General features: G+C 43.9%; 1 protein-coding gene across 3 annotated transcripts in view; it reads right to left on the reverse strand.

The window, feature by feature from the left end:
* The window catches only part of LOC120954714 (polypeptide N-acetylgalactosaminyltransferase 5), a 79,287-nt gene that overhangs the window by 12,709 nt on the left and 50,918 nt on the right, over positions 1-15,660 (reverse strand). For all 3 annotated transcript variants that reach the window (XM_049610596.1, XM_049610597.1, XM_040374872.2), the window contains exons 3-4: positions 9,122-9,377; positions 4,514-4,643 (exon numbers count right to left, since the gene is read on the reverse strand). In XM_049610596.1, the coding sequence (XP_049466553.1) occupies positions 4,514-4,643; positions 9,122-9,377 (386 nt within the window). The remainder of the gene's footprint in view (positions 1-4,513; positions 4,644-9,121; positions 9,378-15,660) is intronic.

The following is a 15,660-nucleotide window of genomic DNA, read 5'->3' on the forward strand; positions in this document are numbered from 1 at the left end:
CGCGTCACCACTATCGCCACCTTCACAAAAGTGGCTATCCTGGTTATTCCCTAGAGGCAAACCCCTTCAATTTTTTTTTTTTTGCTGGGAAGGCCGGACAGTCCCGGAATAGATGGTTGAAACAACGCACACCCGAGGCATCCGATGACTGCCGAAATGTGCACCACCATTCCGCCCCTTCCAGCGTATCCTGGAACGGACCCCACAGCCGGAAAACTACACCCGGTAGGGTTAACACTTTGCAAACAAATCGACAAAAGGTTGTGAAACATTCTTCAGCCGGTTTCAGGTTTGCCGTGCGCAAGCAGACAACGGCCAGTCGTGACAGTTGGAAAGCATCACAGGTCCGAGAAGCGAAGGTGACGCGCGTACGGCGTGACCCCTTGTCGAGCCGCCGTCACGATCGGACACATCCGGAGCGAGATGGAGACGCGCATTTCGCATTCTTTCGCATGTTGGGAAGGCACGGGTATGCCCCAATTGCCAAATTCCACGAAGTATCTTCAGTGGAGGGACAAAACATAAAACTGGGATCGCTTCACTACTGCGATAAGAATTTCCTTGTAGAATTGCTCCCATGGGATGGTGAAATAGATACATTTTTCTCTGCTGAAACTGTTACGTACACCGATGATGCACGCTGTAGAGTTACTAATATTTAACATGCACCGTCGTGCTGTGCTGTAGATTGTGGGCAAAAAATAAAGCACCATCCACCGCTTAGGGGACCTGTTGTTTGAGATGCACCAGGCAACGCTTCGAACACGCGCTACGGCACGAGCCGTCCGAGCCGTCGGGTATGGCGCAAACTGCTGATTTGTACGACGGCAAGCGCAAGCACAGGCAGAAAAGATTGACTTCGTTAAGTCAACTTTACGGCGACTTTTCCCCTTTATCTCGTTAGAGAAGTGGAGTGTTTTAGAGCGTGTGCCTTGCAAACAGGCAGGTATTAATGTCATGGAGCTCGTGTGTGTGTGTGTGTGTAGAGACTCCAGTGTCGAAGTATTCTAGCCTCAGGATCCAAAATATATCGCACGTCAACTCACCAAAGACGACGATACAGACACACACACACACACAAAGGTTCGCCATGGAGTGCCTGGGACGAACCACACAAGGTTCTCTCCCTGGCGAGCAATACACAGGAAGCCTCCGCACGGTTGTCTTCACGCGCGCATCAAACTGTCGTCCCGGGGGCCTTTAGCCAAGTATCTATTTTACCCATCGTGTGCACTCCTTTGCCGAGGATCTCATCTCGTCGACACACACACACACACAGACATACCGCACCTTCCTCCAATTTGAAGCGATGTGAATAATGGATAGGTTTTTAACCAGGTTTGCAAAATCCGCTCAACGCTCAAACGCAGTGCGCCCCCCGTCGAAAGTGTGCTAGAAGTTCCGTGCGGTTGGTTAGCAAGTTTCGGACCAGGGCGTGTGTCTATTTACAGCTACGAAACTACTAACAAGTGCTTTATATGATGGCGTGCACATCCTTCTAACCAAAAACCAAAAAAAAAATGGAACGAAAAACGAAATGAGAAAAGACTCCAGCAATTTCCATTTTCCGTACGCTAAATTGGAACGAGCCCTGTGTGCCAACCAGGAAAACGCCCGAGAGCGTTTCACAAGTGAGGTGAGGGCTCTGTTTCGGTATGGGATTTTTTGTTCTCGATTGGCGAGATTCCTACGATCATGCGGGGAATATGTCTACGTTGCAATACAGCGTAGGTAAAACACAGTAGAAAGACAAAAATGAACTTCAAGGACGGGGATGGCGACCGACGGGGGCGGGTCCCGCATAACCGACTAATTTTCCGAGGGACATGTGGAATACGTACACACTTTAGAGCGTTAAAAGGATGCCGGTACTCGGTGAGAAACATATCCACCACCAGTGCAGCAGCAAGACAGATGAAATGATTGACGGTTATTAGATATCAGGACATTTATTTACACTGTGTGAGTGTGTGTGTGTGTATTTTAGCAAGTCTGCTTGTTTCGCTGTGAGTGGCTGGGTTGGATTTTTCCTTCATCTGTCACTTATGGGGCGGCCATTATTTGCATTCGGGGTTTGATATTATTTATTTTGCACCTGTCTCCCCCAATATTAATGACAATATCTGGGGAAGATATCAATCTACCCGATTAGTATGACAAATGTATCGCATCAGCAGCAGAGCTAGAGCATCGTGTGGACAGAATTACACTGTAGGCTTTTAGAAGGAACTGCAGTTAATTTAATTTGAACTGCTGGATAATCTATTATCGGTAAGCATATTTTCAAACAGCATCAGCATTTCATAATTTGTGAAAGGGAAATTATGAAAGAAAAATTCCCTTACCGATAGTTCACACTCTAAGCGCATTTTGAATTGAAATGCAGGAAAACATTATGACGTTTATTCAGTAATAATTATATGATTTCAATAATTAAAATTAGATTCTTACAGGATATTCCCGAATATTGGTAGAGGCGCAACTGAACGAAGGCTACAGTTCAATGTATGCTTTTGCATTTGTCTTTTTAGGTAGATTATGCTAATATTGGGGTCCTTTCCGTTTTAAGTTGGTAGGCTTAAATTTCATCCTGTCAGCTGTTTGCATTGTATAGCAGTTTTCGAGCAGCTATCTAAGTTGGTATAATATACAGGTGGGCTTATCCCAAGGTGTATTAATTAATCAGGCTGATTTTTATCGCTTCTGCTTCTGAATGAAGATTTTAAGAGTGTGTTGTGTCTTTGTGTAATCAAATTTGGTTTCAAAACATGCTATGAGACCACCTGGACTACATACACTTTGATTATGGATTCTATCACCAGATCTCTTTAATGCACCTTGGGATAAATGTAAACACCACCTTGTTTTGCCATTTTTCGAGCAGGTACTCGAATCTAATTCTAGCTTTGAGGCTAGAATAATCCAGACTGAAAATTGCAGGCTAGTTTTATGTGTTGTTTTGTATGGAGTGTTTACATGATTTCAGCCTCCAACTGTCAAACTCCATACAAAAAACTGACTAGAATCGTGAAGGGGCCCATTGACATACAGTGAACCCTCTCTTATTTGACACCTCTCCAATTTGAAAAACCTCTCTTATTTGAACATTTTGCACAGTCCCTTGATTTTCAGTACATTTTTGTACCTTTAATTTGGAAAACCTCTGAAATCTGTATCCCTCTTATTTGTGTATGGTGTTGCCATGGTTATTGAAAGATGTGTGCTCAAATTGGCGATTCTGTTCGCAGTTTCCTATAGCAACAGTTAAGGCTGCATACTAAATGTTCTGTCTCTTTCTTGTTTGCATGGACCTTTCATTCACTTTCCACCTCTGTAATTTGAAAACCCCTCTTATTCGACAGTCCCATCGCCTCTCAAATAAGAGAGGGTTCACGGTATTTTAATTCAATAAAATATTAACACAAGCCAAACACTGCTATGAGTTTAGCAATAAATGTTTCCATAAGCAAGATAAAAGTTTAGTAATGTGCATTCTGAGTCAGAATAAGACACGAGTCCAGCTGAGTGAAAATGTTTGCTTAAACAGGCTTTCGGGTAATATGAATAGTGGTAATAGTGGTCAAACTATATTAGACGAGACCACCTGGTCTACATACGCTTTGATTCTAGATTCCACCATCTGATCTCTTTGATACACCTTGGGATAAATGAAAACACGACCTTGTTTAGACATTTTCTCGAGCAGGTTCTCGAATTCTAGCTTGGAGGCTGAAATAATCTAGACTGAAAATCGCAGGCAAGTTTTGCTTGTAGTTTTGTATGAAGCGTTGACATGATTATCACTTTAAGCGCCGCGTCATATGAAATCGCACGACGGCTTTGTTCACCGCTCAGCTCTGTATCTGACGCTCACCAATTCTCTTGATAACGAATGAGGTAGGAAAGAGAGAACGAGAACGACATGTGCTACGCCGCTTATCGAAATGAAACAAAAGAGTGATAATAGTCGCACGAACAATAATCGCTCTCATCGCTCTCTTGTCATGCGCTACGTGCTCACTCGCAAACTGTGACGTCAGGCCGGCGGTCAAAGTGTTATTAGATTCGAATGTGTTTTGACAAGATTATTTCCATTCTCTACACATTTCAGTGTTCGATTGTACTTAAACCATGATGGCTCCGTATCCCTAGACAGGGATTTATGACCGTCCCAATAAATCATTCAAGATTTATGAAAAAAAAACAAAAATCAAACCCTACCGGGATTTAATGATGCACGAAATCTTCTAAAGGTTATCTGCCACCCGGTGACAAAAAGCTACATTGCTCGAACAAAAACACTAAAACGCCGAACAACGAATGAAGTCCATTGTTCGCGCTTGAAGTGTAAATGTCATCAACCCGCAGGAAATAATAGCCAACCGGTAACACGAATGGCGCGCCACCGACAGAGCATTAAAGCTGATGGCACGCGAAACCTTTAATTTCCCCCCAGGTTCTACTCGAATCGTTTCCGACCTCCCCTTCCCCACCAGACTCCATCAATACTTACTCGTGATGGCGCACATCGGTGAGCGATCGATTCAGCCAGATCATGTCACTGGCGAGGAGATTGAATTGATTTTCTTTGAACTTTTCCTTCATCAGCTCCTGCTGGTTCGCTGGAATTTTTACTGGTTTACCTGTGGAAATAGATGGAAAGGAGAAAGGAAAAAAGGATATAAAAACCTGTTATTTAGAAAGCTACAGAGAAAGCAAGACAAAAACGTTGCATGAAAAATGACGATCAAACAAAAGTGAGCAAATGAACGTGTGCAAGGACGGCAAGGGGGAACAGGAGTACACGCTCAAGCTAAACTTGATTTAAATTAAGGCTGTGTGTGTGTGTGAGTGTAGCTGGTTCTTTCTTCCTCTTTCGAGTGCAGGACAAAGGTGGTGAAGCATATGCAGAGCAACGCAACACTTTCTGCACACTTTTACAGAGCTCCTCTTGGCTCCTGTTCGCCCCGAGGCTTTTCGTTTCCCTTCTCTCTCTCTAAATCCTTTTTTCTTTCCGGTTCAATTTTCTTTTCAACATCGTTTTTTTCGTTCGTTCCTTTTTCTACATAATCTTTAGACGTTTTGAAGAAAAAACGAACTGAAGTAGAAGGGACAAGGGGAGCAACAGAACGGATACCACCATCATCACCACCTCCTTTCTCGTTTGTTCTCTCCACACAAGAGTGAAAGAGTGATTAATGACATTTCGGTACGATCGAATAACACCGTAACCACAGCGAGGGAAATGCGGAAGGGAGTAGAACGCGAAGGGCGAAGGGAAGGGAGGATTAATTCCTCCCGTCGTTGGCACTGAGCAGTGCCACTCTCGGACGAAAGGAAAACGGCACAGTGGGTGGTGGGTAAAGAATGCATACAGCGAGCTAGAAGGAAAGCGCACCAGAACCCGGCACCCGGGTGGTTTTGTGGTAAATGTTGATTTTAGCACACAGCAAGGGTTTAGCAAAATAACCATACTCCCCCAAAAAAAAATAGCAACACCACCTTTCCGATTTCCACACCACCCATTTCGTCGTGATGAACGAAAGCACACCAAAGAAAGAATGCTTCTGGCATCTCCTGACTGGTTCCGTCTGGTCGGGGGGGCCTAAATTTGTTGCTTCAGAATTTCTCCTTTCCCACAACAACCCGCCACCACACAGGGACACAGAGGACAAAGAGCACCATATGCAGGAAGCTATGTAGCCTCTCCATCTCTCTCTCTCTTCCCCACATACCGTCTGGAATCTGTGCATGAGTAAGCGTGAAGGTTGCGTGCCCGCAGGAGGTAAGCGATAAATTATGCTCTTAATCAATCTGCTCCGCACTTTTTTGTGTATGTGCTGCCGCCCCGGAACCAACCAGCAAACCCAAAAAACCAATACACCGATACAAGGGTGAGTAGTGTGCGAATGGATGGTTACGCTCACACATTAACAGGATATAAAATTCGTTCGTGTCTCGCGCGACTTTAGAAGAATTCCATGAGAAAGTTAGCTTCATTTATGTCCTACCCTCCTCTAGGAGCAGATTACTGTCGGAAAAAGAAGGTTACGTTTTGTGATCGCTATGTCACAACGTTATAGGAATCGTCTCTCAACGAAAGACATGCTCGTTTCATTACACAATTATCCGTTCCCATGGTTCGGTTTAGAACGGGGAGCAAATTTAAATTGCCCCAAGGCACTGGCTGACGTTGCCGAGTTGGTCTGAGCTCGCAGGAAAAACAAGCTCAAACTAAATTTTGATGGAAAATTTCACCTCCTTCACACCATGCACCATGACAATACAAGGCTCCCGTGGTAGTACTGCACTAGCCAAGAGTTTAGACAATTTCCCACAAAACTAATACATGCTCAGGCAAACCGGGGGAGGCTCGCTCACTTTCAGCGCGCACGTGTGTAAGAACCACTCATTACCTCTCTCATAACGATAATGCACAACCAACGAGCAGGCAACAGAAAGGAAAGCTCGACTTAATGCTCCGGCTCAGCACGTTGAGCCTCATAATCTGAGCAAATTTTTCGATGGATGAAGCCTTCCACCACTCCTGTAAGAGCTGTACGAGCCCACACACTCACACACACGCTCATACAAACAAAGGGCACAGGGGGGCGAAGGTAAAGCGAAGAATAACTTCCTTCATGGAATTATGATCACTTTATCACTTCACGCACAATGCACCGGGGTTGCCACCGAGTGTGTGGGGATGAGGCCGGTTCTGAAGTGGATTTCTCGGTTAGCTGGATTTATAAATCGAAGATGGGAGAGAAGGGGAAAAGCCCTGTTACATGGACTTTGCAGCCATTCAACAGATAAGCTTGCAAAATGGTTCCGGCAAGCTGTTCTGGGAAGATAATAAATAAACAGTATCCCTCGCAAACAAACGCAGCCTTTGCTGTGTTCGGATGCGGCATATGGTGGAGTAAAATATATAAAGTTACTGTACTAATGAGGCACGTAGGCATGTAACGAACATGAAAAACCAACCCTCAGGAATGATTAAAATTCTTCATACTGTTTCGTGGGTAAAAAGGCAAATGTGTGCACTGGTGATGTGCTCTTTGGAGCGCACCAACGACACTTATCCGACTCCGGCTATTGTTAGTCCAATTCCGACTCCGGAAAAATCCGAACCATTAGCCCCGTCCGGAGTCGCCCGAAGTCGTTCGGAATCGTTCGGAGTCGTCCGGAGTCATCCGGAATCGTATGGAGTCATCAGGAATCGTCTGGAGTAATCCGGAATCGTCCGGAGTCATGTGGAGTCGTCCGGAATTGGGTGGAATCGACGGAAGTCGGGGTCGTCCATAGTCGATCGAAGTCGACCGAAATCGGAGTCGTTGGGAGTCAACAGGACCCGTCCGGTGCAATGTGCTAGTGATCAGTCATTTCATTTCATTGTGTTTTTTTGTATATCATTATGCGCGTGCACTTCGTATACAGGCCTTAGTTTCGAGGGCCGTCTCCGGCCGACTAAGGACAACTCCGACGATTCCGAATGACTCCGACAACTCCGAACGTCTCCGACAACTTCGGACATCTCCGGACAACTCCGGACAGCTCCGGACAACTCCGGACAACTCTGGACAACTCCGGACAACTCCGGACAACTCCGGACAACTCCGGACAACTCCGGACTACTCCGAACGACTCCGGATAATGCTGGGCGGACCTAGGAGTCGAAGTCGATTCAGAAATTATCGGAGTCCCATCGGAGTCGACACAGGACTTTTGGCAACCTTTCCCATCACTAGTGTGCACTGAATTTACTTGTCTTTCAATTAAATGTTCAATGTTCAACTGCTCAATGTTCATTCAATGTTCAATTCAATGTTTCAATCTATCCCTTCCTTACAGAAAACACTTTCACACCATTCATATTTCAACCAATACTTGTTGATGCATTTATTGAAAGCAACGACAAAAAAAAACGATAAATTGAGCAGTTTTATTTTCAATTTAGCATCAGCCACAAACACTTGTATGACAACGTCCATAGTGAACAAGCATATTTTTCACGCTCCAAGTAATTCCTCTTCCTTGCCTCCTTTCTCCCGCACCCACACAAACACACATCAAAGCGCCATTACTGGGGACCAGAGCAACACAATGGGATCGTTGAAAAATTAGCCCCAACATTATTGGCCGCCTGCTGTGGGTCCATATATAATACATATATATTGAGCAGCTTTTGCGATGGAGCAAAACGCTCATCATCGACACCGTTGAACAATGGTGATTTCCCGGCAAGTATTTCACACAAACACACACTCGCACACACTTACATTGACCAGTAGTAGCCCATAGAGAAGCCGGAAAAATAAAACAAAAGCTCAGCGAAGCGCGTTAAGAGACGAAATTAATGGGGAAACTTTTTTTCCACGCCACGCCAATAATCGCCCGATCGACGAAAGAGTACCACCGCAAGAGCATTCTCGCCGGTTGCGGTTGACACATTGTTCGAGCGAAACGTGTCATCGTGGCTTTGCCACCGAGACCGGCAAACTGATGAAAAATCTCATCCAGTGGACCACAGACACCGGGATATGTGTTCTCAAACGTTGGGGGAAAGGTGTACCTTCGTGTGGCGCTTTGAACGCTTTACCGGACACAAGGGTGGTGCTAATGGACGAACAGTCGAAGGACACAAAACTGACATCCACAAACAATGGCGCAGCTAAGCTCTTTTATGTTATTTACCAATTTATTTCTCTACAACGCTCACCAGAACATACAGCATGCTTTAGGAGCAAATTGAAGAAAACTAGTAACTCCAATAAAGAATGCATCCCCGACGGAATGGCCAATACAGAGAGCACCCAGGGAAAATCGAAATCCCCGAAACCAAACCCATGACCAAACTCTTACTGATGATCCGGTCCACTGGGGGTTTTGGGGAAAAAGTTAAGCTTGGTCATTCGGAACGTCCTTAAACCATGGCGCGTCCATGTGCACTGATCACAAACACACACACACACACATACGCCGAATCCCCAATGTCACACCACATTGCTCTTCTATTCTCGCGTCTGCTTGACATCAGCCGGATCAGTCGCCCGCCAGCCAGAAGATATCCCTTTAATACTCGGTGATCCCGCCGAACTCCACGAACCACGACACTTACCCATTTCACCGGGACGACCATAGTTTTCGGCGACCGTTGGTGCCTGCCGCCACTTCTTCAGCTCCTGCGGCCGGTACGTGCGAGGCATTGAACTGTCGGCATCGCGACCCCCGCCGCCGCCGCCGCCACCGTAGCCGCCCGGGTCGCCGAAGTTGTTCGAGTTGGTGTCAATCTCCTCCGCGTCCACGATGGGATCGTCGTCCTCGGGGGCAGCCGCCCGGCGTTGTTGCTGCGACTGGCGGGCTGCATTTGGCACCTGGAAATGGAAAACATTAGAACGATATTAGTGGACATTAGGCGAATGTTTTCTGGTGAGTTCTAACAACAATAGTGCCCGGATTAAACTATCGAGAGAAGAGAAGTATGCAACTGGGGAATGTAAAAAGAAGCACGCTTGACCTTTAAAGCAATCGCTAGACGATTGTTATTGACGATTAAGGAACGTTTTATTACTTTGCCAATCATCGTCTCAGCTTTACGTGCTAAAGTGTCTGCACTACGAAGCTCCCTCTATGAGAGAATGCCCTTACACTGCAATAAGAAACCATTAACCAAGCGTTCCTTCCTTTCCGACATTCCACAGGTGGGAGAAACAGTTTCAGTTTGCTTAAGTAGCTATTCCATATAAATGAAGAAGAGCAACACCGAACAGCGCCGTACGGGGGCGGTGGTACACTGAAACCAAATGAAAAACGGCGAGTGCAAGAGCGTATCGAAGCATATTTTGCTATCATCAGCATCCGACATTATGGAACACACTGCACCCAGCCGTCTACCATACCATGCCGCGTGTCAGGCGTCGTGTGGCCTGCGAATTGTGAGCGCATGTACTCTTCTCTGCACGTGCTTGATTGCATATCAAGCGAAACTGTTTGGGTGTAATTAGGAGCAAAATTTAATGAAGTAATTAAGCAGTTAGCGAGCGTGGACGGGGTGTGATGGTACTTGGTGCCGTTTTACAGTTCTACAGATACACCAATAAACACCTTAGGGTGTTGAACGGTGGTTTGTATGGCACGTTGATTGTGGTGGAATATTGTTTAACATTTATCATCTGAATTGTAAGTAAGAGAGGACAGATAAATTAGCACTTTCAATCACGTTTTTGGTTATTGAATTATTGATTCGTGTCCAAAATTTAAGAATATTTTAATAAGAGATAGTGGCACCTACTTTATCATCCTTACGACATTTCCAGAATAAACTAAAAAGCTGTAATTGTATTCAAAAGAGTTCATTTTTTTTTTTATTGGACTAAAATTCTCTTAAATATGTTGCATTATGTAAAATACATTATTTAGCATGTACTTTTAGACGTCTTTAATTTGAATTGCGATGATTATTTTTTCCAAAAAAACTGAGAAATTTTAACAACTTTCCTCATTTTTTAAAACTATGTGTGTCATAGAATGGGACCAGATTCTTGGAATTATATTTCGCGTAACAACAACAACTCTCACATAATACGTATCATTGCTACTTTTAATAAATAAACACCCAAAAAAACAAATAAAACCGAAACTTTCACTCGCCACCTTCCTTTCTAAGCAACCGTCAATCGTTGGGCTACCATAATCCGGATAGAAGATTCTAAACCAACTTTACACAGCGCTTTGGATGGTGTCGGGAAACTTTGCCCCTCCACAACGAAACGCCACACGCTCGAGGAGAAGGGATAAATAAAACGCATCGAGGGATGCATAATCTTACGCCAACGTAACAGAACAGAGTTTCAAGTTTCCCACCCGTACGGACCCGCTGCCGCTGAATGTCCGTCTCGATCAGTGTCTGCTCTGCTTGGCCAATGATACCGCACAGTTGCACCATCCTTGCTGACCGCACACACTTGCCCACTAGCGCCGGTAGCAAATCGAAACGAGAAACCAAGTAAGTGAATAAATAAATTATTTATAAACTTTACGCACGGTTAGGATAAGAAGGCAACACTCAACCCTCTGTCTGTGAGGTTAGTTTGCATCGGGTGCATCGGGGCGATATGTTGAAGAGTGCAATGAATAGCTAAACCATTCATACCGCAGAGCATTGGATTAGGTTTACTTCTTGAGTATTTATGCTGCCTTACCACCATACGACCACATTCAATCGAGTGAGTTATCAATAAGAAGTTAGTTTTATTTGATTTGAGCCGCAGAAGAACCACTACAATCTTATTGTAGTCAATGAAAACTTATTCCTCTTTCTTTTTTATCTATTTTTAACCATTCTGTAAGTTGATTTGCTGTATGAAAAATGTATTCTTTTGTCCAACTTATTCCCCTTTGTGCTAAACACAAACATTTCGTTTTATTTTATACAAACAAGATAAGCAATTTGTGCACTTTGAAAGGATAAAAACACGCCTAAATCGCAATCGAAAACTTACAAAACTGCATAGCACCACTGTATGCATCCAACAATACAGCAAAATGACTTTTTGTTTTCAAAACAAAAGCTAAAGCTTACCGTTTACAATAGCATCGAAGAACTGCCACCGAAGAACCTCACCGAACGATGCTGAAAGCACAAGTTCAGCATACAAAGTTCTTCGCCGGCAAGATTAACGAAGGCATCCGAAAGACAACATCTCCAAGATCCATGGTGCAAAACCGGTGCTATAAATTCACATGGAAATTTAATTTTCTTTGTTACGATATCTTGAACCATTTCCAGCCCCATTTTCTTGTGGCTTATAGGTACTGTATTGTTTGTACGCTATCTCTCCCAGCAGCAGGATCGAACCGAATGTATCGCAGGAAGCACGTGCACTTATTCACAATCCACTCGCTGCACAATCCTGGAATATCGACAGGTGCAGCCGTAAAAGAAAGCTTACCGGTTTGTTTCTGTACATTGCATGCGTGACAGTTGTGGTAGTAGCCCTACAGACAGGCAAATAAATCAGCGATCACGAAATCAAACATTCCGATGCGAAGGAATTTCCATGCAATTGCACGGTGGATGGAGCATTCTAGGCAGGAGCTTCGATCGATGAGCACACACTCGTCCTGCCAAACGAGTGAGGGTGAAGAATTTCCTTCTTGTTTCGTAGTTACACAAAGGCATGCGGGGTTAGCGTTAACATACTTTGGATTGTTGGAAGACCGTATGCAGGAGTGCAGAAATTGTGGAAAGTAATTTTTAAATACATAACTTTTCGACTCTTTTTTATATTATTTAATGCCTGCAGCAGATAAATGATACAAATTATCAAAAGTATTGAAGATGCTGAATACAAAAGTAAACTAAAAACGAACGATTTTCCATTCCATGTTTCTAAAATTATAATTAAAATCCAATTAAAGGATCTCGTTGTGCGCACAACACTCGCAGACAATTTGCACACAAAGCTTGACAAATAACAACACCTATCATCCGGTGATGGGTCAGCTCATTCAACGATTGCCTAAAATTAAATCATCGTGCTCTATTTGAAAAGGGGGATTGAGAGGCTGATCGAATAGACATGTAGTACGGCGTGTGCACTGCACTGCCCGTCGCTGTACACCGACGAAGCAAGTGCAAACAAGCATTCCCCCAAATGGGAAAGCGCAGCAGCAATGCAATCTACATGCCAAATCCATGGCACCATTATATTCCGCCTGTCCGGGGATTTCGTTGCACCAAAAATGTTCAACGGACGTAATGAGCAATTTGTTTAATCGCCTCGTGCCTGTCCCTTTAATCATGGCGGTGCACATTGTTAGCTACTAGCCCGGGGCCGCATCATTTGCAGACGACCGGGAACATAACACAAACCGAGGATTTGTGGATACGAATCGGGTCAATATTTAAAGTCAATGACTGCTACTACCGCTTTCAATCGGTGTGATAGGGGTGCCCGTCCCACTTCCCCGGTCCCAAACCGGGGGAAAAGCACGAGCCGTTCCGATGCGTACGGATAAGGGTAAGGGCAAGGGGGAACAAATTAAATTTCTGAAAATCACTAAAATGACAACCGTTTCACGTTGCTTCAGCTGCAGGTCAATTAATTAAATGTAAGTGATTTAATTTCGCAGTACTCTACTGAAGCATCTCACTTTCATTCTCGCTCTAGAGAGCGAACAATTGGTACAGCGAACGGACAACAATTGTCATTAAATGAGATTTTAACACATTTATTGATTGAATTCACACATACTTATAATATAGAAATACGAATAGAATATTGATTTTTTACTTTAAGACTCCTTAATTCAAACTCCTCAAACTTTTTTCATGGAGAACATCCTTTTTGATAACCTTTTCTGTTTGTTTTATTTGCCGCTTGATTCTCTGTACACATTCAATGTCTTATCTAAACTCGTACGCTGCAAAACAAACGTTCTTTCACTTACTTGTCTAATGTTTCCCTATTCATTCAACACATACATGAGCATCAGACGGCATGGCGTGTGAAGGGATTACGATGGAAACAGTGATAGGCCATTTCGAAGCTTACGTCCTAACGCTGGGCCCAATAAGCCTGTACAGCCAGCCATAAGATGCCACTGTGAAGGGCAAAAGGCGTTAACGTATCCTGTCAACCCGCACCGGGAGACCAAGCGGTGCTGATTTAATAAATCCAATCTAGCGAGACACGAGCCCCGAAGACGGCACCGTCCGACGAAAGGAACGCACCGATCGCAAGACGCGTGTTGCGAAAGGGCATGAAAATGTGTAGCCTTGCGTCGAAAGTTTCGAGCCAGCCCAACGTCCCAAGAGCGGAAAGTTTAACTCTGTGCCATGCACAGCGACGCTAGCCGTGGGTCACCATTTTGTGAAGTAGATCAGCTTTATTTCCTTTTCCAATACACATGCTCGTCTTGCGTTACTTAATTAAGATGCACACTCACCGAGAGAGAGAGAGTGAGAATGCAGGAGAGATAATGCCACTCCATCAGAGATCCCACACAAGGATTGGAAAAGAGGCGATCCCAAAGCGAGGGATGGCAAAGAGGACAATTCCGTAACAATTCCGACCAAACTCAATTGGTTGGTAAATCTTCATTAATTAGTTTACTCCGTGCGCTTGTGCGCTTGGACGCCATAGCCGACCCGGTTAGGAAGGTTTACCGAGCGTACACTGCTACCATCCTTTTCCTTATGCATTTTACAGTGCAAGAAGGTTAAGACGAGTTGTGTGATACACATCAGGTACCTGAAAATGTTCACATTCGTTACGCAGTACAAGGAGCCGGCTCAACCAGGCTCGCAAACGATGATTTTATTGGATTTCGAAGGAACTAATGTCGTTCTCTTGTCCAGCTACATAATTAATATAAATTGATGAACAATACTAGTAAATATTGCATATATAAGTCTTCTGTACATAGTATTGTCTATCAATTTGAAGAAGATTTTCACCATAACATGAAACCGGTCTGAAAGTGGTAATTGTGGTATGTTTAAACATTCAACTGTTGGATGTTTTTAATTGCTCATAAAGCTTACTTCGGGCTGCAGTAACACTCCTCTCGTTGTAGCATATCGAATTGCACAGTGCAGCACAATGGCTGGGTACGATGCCTACAAGACCAGAGACAGCCAGGATTGAACTAATGCGAGTATCGATTGAAATGCGACAGTTGGTCATGATGCAGTAATTGTTCCAGGGACGAACCGATATTCAATAGCCATCAGCCTTAGTTACTGCGCTTGCACTATCATCTCGCATTTGAATAGGGTTTCTCGTTCACACGAAACCACATTTTCTTCACTTTATTCAATTTGTATTCTTCACAGTGAAACATATTCAACACACATGAACAATGGTAGGGTTTTCTTGGGTCAAAGGTAAAAATTTCAATTAAGATTCATCTAAACTCCAAAGATTCTTTTGGTAGTTAATTTAAGGAGAAAAAATTAAGGATGTGAATGTGTATAGTATATAGCTTTGACATTGATTTAATGATTAAACGATCTACACACAAAGAATTTTGAAGACTAAACTAGTAAATAGAATCTTTGTAAAGGTTATGAAAAACTGCGAATCTTTTTCAGTGCATTTTCATGTGCTATGAATTATTACAAATACTGCTGAAAGCCGAAACCAGGGAGCGAGATAGTGAATGTTGAAGTTCATTAAAATTGATATGTTGACTAATTGACTTGTAAAACCTAGTAAATATTTTTTTTGAAATCACAACTCTCCCATTCAAACTTCTTGCTCCAGCGAACAAAAAACCCGTAACAAACCACCGGTCTAACCAACATTTAACATTCTAACTTATGGCAAAAATTATGCATGCAAAAGTGCAACCCACAAATGGTCCTACCATCTTGCCGATTCAATATCTTGCCAAGGAAATGCACAGCTGCATTCACTTCCTCGCACCCCCCCGTCGCACGAGCGCAGCATTTCTAATGCATTCGAAGAAAATGCATCGGTTAGCAACGTTGCACTCTAAGGCCCGCGCACAAACACACACACACACACACTCACACACTCCCAACTACTCTTGGTCTATCATCATAGTGAATTCGAACCCGCAAACACAATAGTTCAATTTTGTGAAACGTTTAACTCAAACAAAAGGGCTTCCTTCCTTCCCTGCTTTGTG

The sequence above is a fragment of the Anopheles coluzzii genome, chromosome 3 (genome assembly GCF_943734685.1).
Source record: "Anopheles coluzzii chromosome 3, AcolN3, whole genome shotgun sequence".
NCBI lineage: Eukaryota > Metazoa > Arthropoda > Insecta > Diptera > Culicidae > Anopheles > Anopheles coluzzii.